The sequence below is a fragment of the Lynx rufus genome, unplaced genomic scaffold (assembly GCF_022079265.1).
Source record: "Lynx rufus isolate CCGP_SWC_20201006 ecotype Redwood Valley unplaced genomic scaffold, mLynRuf1.p SCAF_19, whole genome shotgun sequence".
NCBI classification, from domain to species: domain Eukaryota; kingdom Metazoa; phylum Chordata; class Mammalia; order Carnivora; family Felidae; genus Lynx; species Lynx rufus.
The window spans coordinates 9,149,389-9,162,076 of record NW_025814833.1 but is presented as its reverse complement, the minus strand read 5'-3'; the positions used below and the strand labels follow the sequence as shown (position 1 = coordinate 9,162,076).

Genomic DNA, 12,688 nt, shown 5'->3' with positions numbered 1-12,688 from the left:
GATTCTGTCTCCCTCTCTCTCTGCCCTCCCATGCTCATGCTCTGTCTCTCTCTGTGTCAAAAATAAACATTAAAAAAAATTTGAACAAACTTATTAGATAATTCTTGTGCATGCCAATGTCTGAGTACTACCTGTTTTATACTAGGCTCTGTCCTTAGCTCTTATATTTGATACATAAAAACTAAAACATAGCCTCCCTCCTTAAAAGAAATTCAATGGGCTCTCTTTCTGCCGCCATCTTGGTTCTGCGTTCCCCGCACAAAAGGCCTGGTGAAGCCCCAGAAACCGTGCCTGCTACAGAGCAGGAGTTGCCACAGCCCCAGGCTGAGACAGGGTCTGGAACAGAATCCGACAGTGATGAATCAGTACCAGAGCTTGAGGAACAGGATTCCACACAGGCAACCACCCAACAAGCCCAGCTGGCAGCAGCAGCTGAAATCGATGAAAAACCAGTCAGTAAAGCAAAACAGAGCCGGAGTGAAAAGAAGGCACGGAAGGCTATGTCCAAACTAGGTCTTCGACAGGTTACAGGGGTTACAAGAGTCACTATCCTCTTTGTCATCACAAAACCAGATGTCCACAAGAGCCCAGCTTCAGATACCTACATAGTTTTGGGGGAAGCCAAGATCGAGGATTTATCTCAGCAGGCACAACTAGCAGCTGCTGAGAAATTCAAAGTTCAAGGTGAAGCTGTCTCAAACACTCAAGAAAACACACAGACTCCCAACTGTACAAGAAGAGAGTGAAGAGGAAGAGGTTGATGAAACAGGTGTAGAGGTTAAGGACATAGAACTGGTCATGTCGCAAGCAAATGTATTAAGAGCAAAGGCAGTTCGAGCCCTGAAGAACAACAGTGATGATATTGTAAACGCTATTATGGAATTAACAATGTAACCGTCTGAAAACGAGGACCCTTTTTTGGTGTTTCAAAAGAATGACTGCAGCTTGGTTTGAAATTTGTACTGTTTCTATCATTAATAAAGTTATGGCTATATCGTTAATATATATTTATGTACATATTATTTTGTATATATAAATTTATCATATTAATGCAATGAATATATGTAGATGTAATACATTGTATAAGCATTAAAACAGAAATACATACAAAGTGCTGAGTAAAGGCTCTGAAGAGAAAGTCACCTATGAATGGGGTCTTGAAAGATAAATAGGAATTCTACTCTACCAGGTAGTAACGTGAAATGGAAGGCATTGGAGGTCTAATGAATGAATAACTTTGCAAAATCTTGGTACGGCAGAAGGTGAAGATCATTTGAAAAACTAAGGAGAAATTTGATGGGACAGATAATAGGGCAATGTTTCTGAAATTGGAGCATGTGAATCTCCTGAAGGCTGATTAAAAATTCTTATTCCTGTGCCCTATTCCAGAACCACAGAAGCACAATCTTAGGGAGGGCTTTAGGGTTCTCATTGTCAACAAGTTCTCCTGATGACTGTAATGTGCAACAATATTTAAGAACACTCAACAGGTTGTCTTGCCTTTACTTTTCCATCGCTCTTTCTGTTTATAATGAATGAATGCAAGGCAGTTATTTAAAATGCCAAAATCACCAGTGCTTAGAAAAGCCAAATCACCCTTATTCCCTCTCAGAATAACAGAGTCGGGGGAATGAAAACACTAAGCCAATCCATTGTAGTCTGGTTAGTATTTAGATTAATTTTGGCAGAAAACTTTCTACTGTATCTATGTATGTAGATAAGCACTATCAACATGCTGGCCAAAGGGTTTTAAATTATTGTCAGAAAGCACCGTTTTTCCCAAATGGAGTTTAAGATATACTGAAGATTACAGCACCTCATTCAAAGATAGCCTTAAAATAAGTGTTGGTTGTATTCTTCAACACCTATTTTATACAACAGGCTCATCTCAGTGTATGTAACATTCATTTTTCTTTTTACTGTGGAGTTTGAGTCTTTTGAATACAATTTTCAGATATATTCCCTTTAAATTTAATATAAAAGTAGATTTATGTTCCCACATTTTCTGTAAATGTCTGATCTCTTTATAATATATGCACCTAAGCACCTTTTTAAATAAATTTGCTTTTGTTTAAAATACTTGGTATAGAAATATTTAAAAAAAAAAACCAGGTCAATTGATAATTACATTCAAAATAACATGTGTATGTGTTCATTTCCTTGGGAAAAAAATCTCTGCTTTTCACTATGAACCCCAAAGAACCTACATGCCTTATAGATTTTTAACTCTCTAATAAACTGGCAAAGTCTGTCTGAGAAAATCAAGACCACTATACTCTACTGCAGATTATCTCTTATTAGAAGTCAGACAAAAGAAAAAAAAAAGTGACTCGAGAAATCACTTTGAATGATGGGCTACTCTTTTTTAATTACAGGTTGTAAGAGTCATTAATCAGAGACAATGGATCATCCATGACTTGAAGATGGAAACATACTTCATGTAATTATGGTTAATTCTTGCTCATCAAGATGCATTAAATGTCTAAGTAAATGACGTAGTAAAGCAAAATTCTCAATTTTCAGCCTATGGCCATTAATTAATGCTTTATATTTGGCCTCTCCTGGAGTCCCCAGATTTATTTATACATCAAATATGTATTAAAGACTGCTTTATTTTGCACATTGCATAGAAGATTCTATTCCTGATTACAGCTATGTGATACAGTTTGAAGTCCAGGTGACGCTTCCAGCTTTGGTTTTCTTTTTCAACGTCACTTTGGCTTTGAGGTCTTTTCTGGTTCCATACAAATTTTAGAATTGTTTGTTCTAGCTCTGTGGAGAATGCTGGTGTTATTTTGATAGGGATTGCATTGAATACGTAGATTACTTTGGGTAGTATTGCCATTTCAACGATATTTGTTGTTCCTATCCAGGAGCATGGAATCTTTTTCCACTTCTTCATGTTCTCTTCCATTTCATTCATAAGCTTTCAGCATATAGATCTTTTACCTCTTTGGTTACACTTATTTCTAGGTATCTTATGGTTTTGGGTGCAATTATAAATGGGATCAGTTCCTTGATTTCTCTTTCTGCTGCTTTGTTATTGGTGTGCAGAAATGCAACTGGTCTCTTTACATTGATTTTACGTCCTGTGACTGCTGAATTCACATATCAGTTCTAGCAGTTTTTTGGTGGAGGCTTTCAGGATTCCCATGTAGAGTATCATGTCATCTGCAAAGAGAGAAAGTTTGACTTCTTCTCTGCCAATTTGTATGCCTTTTCTTTTCGTTGTCTGATTGCTGAAGGTAGGACTTCCAGTACTGTGTTGAACAACACTGGTAAGAGTGGACATCCCTGTTGTGTTCCAGACCTTAAGGGGGAAGCTCTCAGTTTTTCCCCATGGAGGATGATATTAGCTGTGGGCCTAGCATACAAAAACCACAACGAGATACCACCTAATGCCTGTCAGAATGGCTAAAATTAACACTCAGGAAATAACTGTTAACATTAACGGTGAGGAAACTCGCATGTTGGCGAGGATGCGGAGAAAGGGGAACACTTTTACACTGTTGGTGGGAAGGCAAACTGGTGCAGCCACTGGGGAGGTTCTTCAAAAAATTAAAAATAGAACTACCCTATGATCCAGCAATTGCACTACTAGGAATTTAGCCAAAGGATACAAAAATGCTGGTTTGAAGGGGCACAGGCACCCCAAAGTTTATAGCATTGCAACCAACAATAGTCAAATTATGGAAAGATCTCAAATGTCCATTGACTGATGAATGGATAAAGAAGATGTGGTTTATATATACAATGGAATATTACTCAGCAACCAAAAAAGAATGAAATCTTGCTATTTGCAACAAGGTGGATGGATGGAACTAGAGTGTATTATGCTAAGTGAAGTAAGTCAGAGAAAGACAAATATATGATTTCACTCATATGTGGAATTTAAGAAACACAACAGATGAACACAGGGGAAGGGAAGGAAAAATAAGATAAAAACAGACAGGGAGGCAAACCATAAATGAGTCCTTTTAAAAAATATTTTCAACATTTATTTTTGAAAGACAGAGAGAGACAGAGCATGAGCAGGGGAAGGGCAGGGAGAGAGGGAGTCACAGAAGCTGACGCAGGTTCCAGGCTCTGAGCTGTCAGCACAGAGCCTGATGTGGGGCTTGAACCCACAAACCGTGAGATCGTGACCCGGGCCGAAGTCAGACACTTAACTGACTGAGCCACCCAGGCACCCCAAATGACTCTTAAATACAGACAACAAACTGAGCATTGCTGGAGGGGTGTTGGGTGGGGGGATGGGCTAAATGGGTGATGGGCATCAAGGAGGGAACTTGTTGGGGTGAGCACTGGGTGTTATATGTAAGTGATGGATCACTAAATTCTACTCCTGAAACCAATACTACACTGGATATGAACTAACTTGAACTGAAGTTAATTAATTAATTAAAAAGAGATCCTATTCCTGTCTGAGCACATAGTCTACTGAAAGAGATCTCATGCTGAATTTACATGATATGTTTATGTCCACATACCACAACAGAGATAGGTACCACGTGCCATGAAAGCCCAAACATATCAGAAATAAACCAACTATTTCCCCCTAGAGGAGCCAAGTAAAAGTTACATAGTAAGGTGAAATGTAAGCAGAAAAAGAAAACTGGGAAAAAGGCATTCCAGGTAGAGAGAGCAGTCCATGCAAAGACTTCATTCAGATAGGTTTGGGGGTTGGAAAGCAGTTTGGTATGGGGAAGGGGTAGAGATGAAACTACATTGCAACTATAAGATACTTAGGACAGCAGTCTTTCCACCAGAGACATGATTAACAACCAGACTTGTACTTTACAAAGATCACTGTGGATTTATGGTAGGGATTGAATTGAAGGGAGGAAAAATGGGACAATGGTTTCACTTTCAACCATATTAGATATGAAACACCTGCAGGAAATCAGGGAGAGTACATTGCTGGGTACAAAGATTTCAGACTCCGGACAAAGGAGGCTGCTGGAGAAAAATACAGATTCCTATGGGTTCCATAGAAGTAGACAGGATTACCCCGAGAGAATACACATGTCAGAAAGAATAAAGCATGAGGATGATGAGCTGGAAAGCAACAACACTGAAGTATTGGGTAGAGAGAGCGGAGCCAGAAAAAAATAACAAATAACTACTGAGAGAGGTAGAAGAGAGAACTGTGTCTCCAGTTATGTGAATCTGAGGATCTACCAAAATAAAAAGTGACCTTACCGGTTACCAAAAGAAAGTTGTGTTTTCTTTGCCAACAAGAAGCTAGAAGAGCATGTCTAACTATGAAAATTACGAACAGTATACAGTCACCAGCAGAGTCGTCGTTCTATGAATAAATCATTTATTTCTCATTCTAAGCTCTAACCACGAGGGTAACAGGGCCTTTGCATGCCGCTTTCTCCACCTGGAATGTCATCTCCTTAGAGATGTGCTTCGTAAGCCTCCAGATGAGGCCATATCCTCTCCATGATAGTATCTCCCCTACAGTCCCAAATTCTTTTCCTTCGTGACGCATGTCTCGGTTTATAATTACACATGTGTCGGTGGGGTTGTTAGATTGTCTGCCATCCGTGTTTGACTACAGACGCTATGACAGGATGTGACAGACCTGTCTGTGCCTACTGAAATGCCCTCAGTGCCTATCGTAGTGCCTGGAAAATAGTAGGTACTTGACAAATATTCGCTGAATGAAGGACCAAAAGAAAGATTTAAGTGATGAAAGAACTTCCTAAACTCAGAGCCTTGCACTGGAAAAGTGTTCATGCCTCCTGTGTCCTCTTTCAGGCAAATGCGGATAAAGTTCAACTGAACCAAGATAACTTACATCACCAGACTCTTATGGTACAAGTGTCATCTCCCAGGATGTGTAATTATTAGCTATTTTTGACGGAGTTTTTGAGGAAGAGTTGAAACTCACCCAGAACGTGGAAACTGCTTTTTGGTTACTGGCACTTCCCAAGAGAGTTCTAAAGCCAGTTTGCATTTAATCCCCATTAAATGGGCACCATAGCACCTCTACCTACAGAAGCAGCAGAGATTTCATGTGAGAGTAAGGAGAAGGTTAGGTTACCATATTTTTTTAAAGTAGGCTCCACATCCAACGTAGGGCTTGAACTCATGACCCTGAGCTTCAGAGTCGCAGGCTCTACTGACTGAGCCGGCCAGGTGTCCCAACAAGGAGAAGGTTAAGATGAGAATTCTGAAGAAATGGAGGTGACAAAGAGCACAGAAAACAGATATCTGAGCTCAAATTCTAGCTTTGTTTTCTAGATTGGTAACCTTGGCAAGTTACTTAACCTGAGACCCCATTTCCTCATCTGTGAAATACGGATACTAATATAAACACCAGTATTACCTAATAGTGGTTCTGAAAATTAACTTAGTTCACATATGTAAAGGAATTAGAACAGTGGCTTTCATCTAGTAAGTGCTCAGTAAATATTAGTTGTCACTATATTATTATTGCTATATTATATACTTTGCAACAATATATTGAGCCTTGTTCCCAAATTCAGTGTTTAAGATCCAGAGAACATACTGCCTAAAGCACATAGTTTGTGTGCCTGGGTGGCTCAGTCAGTTGAGCGTCCCACTTCGGCTCAGGTCATGCTCTCACGGTTCGGAAGTTCAAGTCCCGCATGGGGGTCTGTGCTGAGAGCTCGGAGCCTGGAGCCTGCTTCAAATTCTGAATCTCCCTCTCTCTCTGCCCATTCCCTGCGCTCACTTGCGCGCTCTCTCTCTCTCTCTCTCTGTCAAAAATAAACATTAAAAAAATTTAAACCATTACAGTAATGCAATCCATATTTGCCGCTTTTACATACTCAATGGCTTCTCAATTAAAGAGACATAAACTCATTTGGCAAGACTTCGTACCTCTATCCCCATTCCAGCAAACTAAAGGAAAATAAAAACGTCATAGCTTAGTCTTCATTCCTTCCTTCCCTACAACTCAGGCCTCTCCCTCCCACTCACCTTCAGGAATATCTTCCAATCGCCTCATCCATTTTCATAGGGAGGATTCTGTTCCGATGCCTCTCCTACAAGCACGGACAAGATAAGCTGGCAAGTCTCAAGCAAATAAGCTTCTAGGCGCCACCTACATAGATTTGTTTAGTTTGTAACCAGCTCATGCCGTTTACCGACAAAACATATCTCTGGTCTTGCCCAGCTGTGTTTGCGTCAGCTTACCTTCCAAGGGAGGTTACATTTTCAGATAAAAAGGAAACACCATTCCTTCGGGATTATATTCAAAGAAATACCCATCTGCATAGCAGGCCGTGCAAAATTTCACCAGTGACTGAATGGTTGGCCTAAAGATACCTCTGCATATTGAAAAGCGGGGACACAAGGCTAAGCCCGGGTGATTTTGTTGATTAAAGTTCTTAGGGACAGAAGGACAATTGCTGCTTTACACTTCCCCGTTTTATTTGTTTAGATAAGTAATGATAATATAGGCTATAACATGATGCCTACCAAAAGAGAAGTATAAACAAATTGTTCTGCCTTCATAACCCAGAGGGAGCTGTAGCCAGGGCTTCCAGCATAGTTTCTCTTCTATATCCCAATCCTGAAGCACAAACTTTGGAGTTCAAGATGTGCTTTCAATAGGAAGATTTATGTGTAACTCTCTGGATTTCTGACATCAAAGGTTTTGTCAGCGCAGAGACAAACATTCATACTTTGTGCACAATCTGTCCACAGATAAGAGTGCAATGGTCTTAGCGTCTAATGGTCTGAGTTCCTCCTAACTTGCTATATGACCTTGACAAGTAACTTCACCTCTCTGGTACAGATATTCAACCTTACAAATGTTATGAGAGAGTCAAATTTAGATAAAATATGAAAATGCTTTGAAAAAGTTTCAGGCCCTCTACCACTGCCTGGTGTTATTACCATATAGATTGAAGTCGAGAAAAATTTGCTTCACTCATAACATTGAGTTAGTATATATGCTGTTAATTAATTTTATTACTTTTTTATTTTAAAAGGTCATGCATGTCAACTTCTGTTCCTAGAAATAGAGCAGATTGGGCATCTTGAAAAAATCCATTAAAAACTCCAAGAAATTCTGGATTAAAAATATAATAAGCATGCTATTAAATTCATAGCTGATCAAACTATAAAGTTAAAAATATTCATGTATATAATCCCAAGAAATAGAGCAAACTTTAGAGCGATGGAGGAAGGGAGTGAGAAGGATTGGGGGAAGGAGAAGAAGAGATAAACACATGCACACGCACACGCACGCACACGGAAATATGAGATAAGCCGATTATGAAATTGCAGCAGCTCAGATTTATTAATATAAAAAAACCCAAAATATGTGGCTTAATAGCCAAGTAGAAAAAGAAGTTTATATAAAGTGGATAGTGGGAATCGAGACACCACATAAAACTAGGAATCTCAAAGTTCCACACCTCAGTGAAATGGCAGACTGGAAAAAATCCACCCACTGAAAAGAATTCTTGTCTGTTCCCACTTAGCCTCTTGATGGAAAAATATCTCCTCTGAGAACTCAAAACCGCAGGCCTATAAAACAAGTTTGTGGCTAAACTGACACTTTTTGCATGATCCCGAAAGCCCCATGCTAAGAAATTAACTTAATGTGGCCCTCAATCAGTAGGGCCCTGCTGTGACTAGCAGAAACAAATACAAATTTCTGTCAAAGAAGGAACCATGGACCTGCCCCATGCACGTGACCACACAACCCCAAACTATAAGGCAATCAAATTAGCCACCGCAGTAAGCAGATAAAAGACACAATAGAATTAGATCCTTAAGGACATGAAATACGGAAATTAATGGACACAGCATAGAAAATAGAGAAAACACATTTGAGAAATAAATAATAATGATCAAAACTTGAGGAAAATGGCATTATTTTTAAAGGCCAGCTATATTCCAAAACCAAATAAAACAACTAGAATGAAAAAAGGTGAGCTAAAACATTAAATCTCAATAAATAGGCAAAGCAACTTGATGGACACTAATAAAGGGCAGATCGGAGAACCGTTAGATTTGAAAAATAACTACCCAAAAATGCAGTTCAGAAAGACAAAGAGACTGAAAATTATTAAAAGACAAGTTTAGAAACCTGGAAATATAATGACAAGGTCCAATGGGTATGTTAAAGAAGCCCCAGAAGGAATGAGTTTGGAGAATGGGAGAGACACAAGAGTCAACAAGGTCATGACTGATACCTCCAGGTTGAACAAACGCAATGAATCACGAACAAGATGAATCTTTAAAAGTCTGCATCTGACATGTTACAGTGAAACTGCAGAACATGCAACCAAAAAGATGGAAGAGGAAAGACAAAGTACTTTGAATGAATGGCTATTAAATTCACAGACTTCACCAGACCAGTAACAGCAAACATGACAGGGTAACAATAACTGCAAAATGCTGACAGAATAAACTCTTAATTTATTATCTGATATTCAGATTAGCTCCCATTTAAAAGTTACTTTTCTGGGGGCGCCTGGGTGGCTCAGTCGGTTAAGCGGCCGACTTTGGCTCAGGTCATGATCTCACGGTCCGTGAGTTCGAGCCCCGTGTCGGGCTCTGTGCTGACAGCTCAGAGCCTGGAGCCTGTTTCAGATTCTGTGTCTCCCTCTCTCTGACCCTCCCCCATTCATGCCCTGTCTCTCTCGGTCTCAAAAATAAATAAACGTTAAAAAAAATTATAAAAAAAAATTTTTTTAAAGTTACTTTTCTGAAGGGCACTTAGGTGGAGTGGTTGAGCATCTGATTCTTGATTTTGATCCCAGGGTCGTGGGATTGAGCCCCACGTTGGGTTCCCCATTGAGCATGGATTCTGCTGAAGATTCTCTCTCTTTCCCCCTGCCCTGTTCACACCACCTCCCCTCTTTTTTTTTTTACTTCACTTTTCTGAAAAACAGAAACGGAGAACATTTGCATAAAACAGGCCATGAAAAGGGAATTTTAAAGAATGAGGAATAAAGAAAAGGACGATTTCCAGAAGGAAGGCTCAAGACACAGAAAGGAATGATGAGAAAAGAATAAGGATTTGTATAATTATAACAAATGTTAACTGAATAAAAAAAATAGCAGGATCTTATCCAGGGAGTAAAAAGAAAAATAAGGTAAAACTTAAATACTGGACAGTAGAAACATGTAAGATGGAGGTAAAGTGATCAGAGTCAAAGCATTCAAGAGAAACCTAAAAATAGTGATTGACTTTAGGTTCCGGTGAGTATTCATCATACATTCTTAATAATAACCACTAAAAGAATGGAAATAGAGTGTATTTGCATCCAAATTATCAGAAAGAGCAAGGAAAAAACAAAGCGTGTAAAGGAAATGATACATTTCTGGCCATCTGGGGAGGAGCCTGGAAGGAAAAGGACTGGATAATCAGAGGCAAAAAGGTCTGGAATAGAGGAATATGAACATATGGGAGTGGGCACTAAATATACAGATTTTTTTTTTAATTTTTTTTTCAACGTTTATTTATTTTTGGGACAGAGAGAGACAGAGCATGAACGGGGGAGGGGCAGAGAGAGAGGGAGACACAGAATCGGAAGCAGGCTCCAGGCTCCGAGCCATCAGCCCAGAGCCCGACGCGGGGCTCGAACTCACGGACCGCGAGATCGTGACCTGGCTGAAGTCGGACGCTTAACCGACTGCGCCACCCAGGCGCCCCCAGATTTTTTTTATTACACATTTTATTACACAGTCTGCCCAGCAGAATGCATCCACCAAGGAAGACACACTGAAAAACCAGGCAGACAAAATACCTCAGCCAGTTGTCGTTAGCCAGCCATTGTCATCAGTCACCCTGGAAATGGCACAACGGGCACAAGAACAGAGTAGGAAGGTGAAGGCTATATATAGGCCTAACAGCATGCACTTGTACGTTCCAAAGCTAGCCTCGCTAGTGATGTCTCTGAATCGCTATCGTTTCAGCCACTTAGTGGAAAGCCATCTACATCAAGTCCCATTGATTTGAGAACAGTAGGTGGCTTGTTCTCACAGGGATGTGTATCTATCCCAGGTATGGGTTTGCCTTTCCTGTCTGAAAAGCCTCAGCCGGCACTACCATCCAGGGACTTAAGGAAAGCTCAACCCATGCGCATGGAACCCTAAACAATATAGCATCCAACATATCACCAATGTACACACTTCAAAACAAAGGAGGTGCAGAAATGGCCCCATGACCTTGGTATCCATAGTTAATACTGTATTACTGCACCATCCAGAGGGAACCGGCTTTATAGAGCACTGGAATAGTCTTTTAAGGGCACAGCTAAAGCAAAAGCCCGGATGCAATGCTCTGCAAAGGAGTGCCATCTTCCAAGAAGTAGGAAATTTTTAAAATTAGAGACCTCTGTGGCATTCTGTCCTCAAGAGGAAGGCTACATGAGTCCAAAAAGACAGGGGTTCAAAGCAGGAGTGGTCTTGTTATCATCACTTCCAATGAGGAGGACTTTGTGCTTTCCATCTTCACGATTCTAGGTTCTACACGGTGTGAGGTCCTGGTCCCCAGTGGGGGTGAACTCTCGTCAGGCCACACTTTTTTATCCTTTTTTTAAACAGCTATATTAAACTATAATTGGAATACAATAAATTTCATGGTTAGGAGGCACAATTTGATGAATTTTGACATATCTACGCAAGCACTCCGATCGAGCCAATGAACACATCTGCCTCCCTCAATTGTTTCCTTCTCTTTGTTATCCCTTTCTTATGCGCCCCCCTCCAATGCTTCCCACCAAGCACCGATGATCTGTGCTTTGTACCTATAAATTTGTGTTCATTTTCTAGAATTTTATATAAATGGAATTGTACAGTATGAGCTCTATTTTTACTTTATTCATTCAGCCTAGTGATTCATTCATGTTGCTGCATGTATCAACAGTGAATGTACCATAGTTTGTTCTTTCATTCACCTGTCGGTGAACAGTTGAGTTGTTTCCCATTTTTGCAAATCACCTATAAAACTGCTGTGGATATTCATGTACAGGTAATTACAGGGGGATAAGCTTTTATTTCTCTTAGGTAAATACTTGTGAGTAGAACGGCTAGATCATGATAGGTGTATACGTTTAACTTTTACGAGAAGTGGCAAACTTGTTCCCAGTGCCTGTACAATTTTGCATTCTCTTCAGCAGTGTGCAAATATCCAGTTTCCCCACCCCACATCCTTGCCAATGCTTGATATAATGAGTCTTTTAAAGTGTAGCCATTCTAACGTGTATGTAGTGGTATCTCATTGTGGTTTGCACACGTTTCCTTAGTGACTAATGATGTTGAGTATTTTTTCACGTGCTTAACTGCTCTCCATATATCTTCTTCAGTGATGTGCTAGTTGGAGTCTTCTGCCCATTTAATTATTAGGTTGTTTGTACTTTCTACTGGTGAGTTCTTTATATGGATAAACGTGTCTAGTATGAAAAATGGTTTTTCATTGTCACTGATCTGCAAAAGTTCTTTACATATTAAATGCATCAGCCCTTTGTCTGCCATACAGTTGTGAAAATTTTGCCCCAGATTCTCATTAGTTCTGAAATTTTGCTTATGGTTCATTTAGATGGGCAAGTGTTTTGATTTGTTTATGTTTCTTTTTAAATTGTAAATAGTCACGTTCCAATATTTCCTTTGTAATTATCTCAATTTATATCCTATAATTTCAATATATTCTATAGTTCTACCACGGCCATGAGGTTTCTCTTAATGTTCCCTT

General features: G+C 39.7%; 1 protein-coding gene across 1 annotated transcript; it reads left to right on the top strand.

The window, feature by feature from the left end:
• The first annotated feature begins 215 nt into the window (after positions 1-215).
• LOC124513904 (nascent polypeptide-associated complex subunit alpha-like) lies at positions 216-982 on the top strand. Its single transcript, XM_047081924.1, is given in 2 exon segments — positions 216-722; positions 724-982. Coding segments are annotated over 2 exon segments (678 nt in total). The 3' UTR covers positions 895-982.
• Positions 983-12,688: the final 11,706 nt, after the last annotated feature.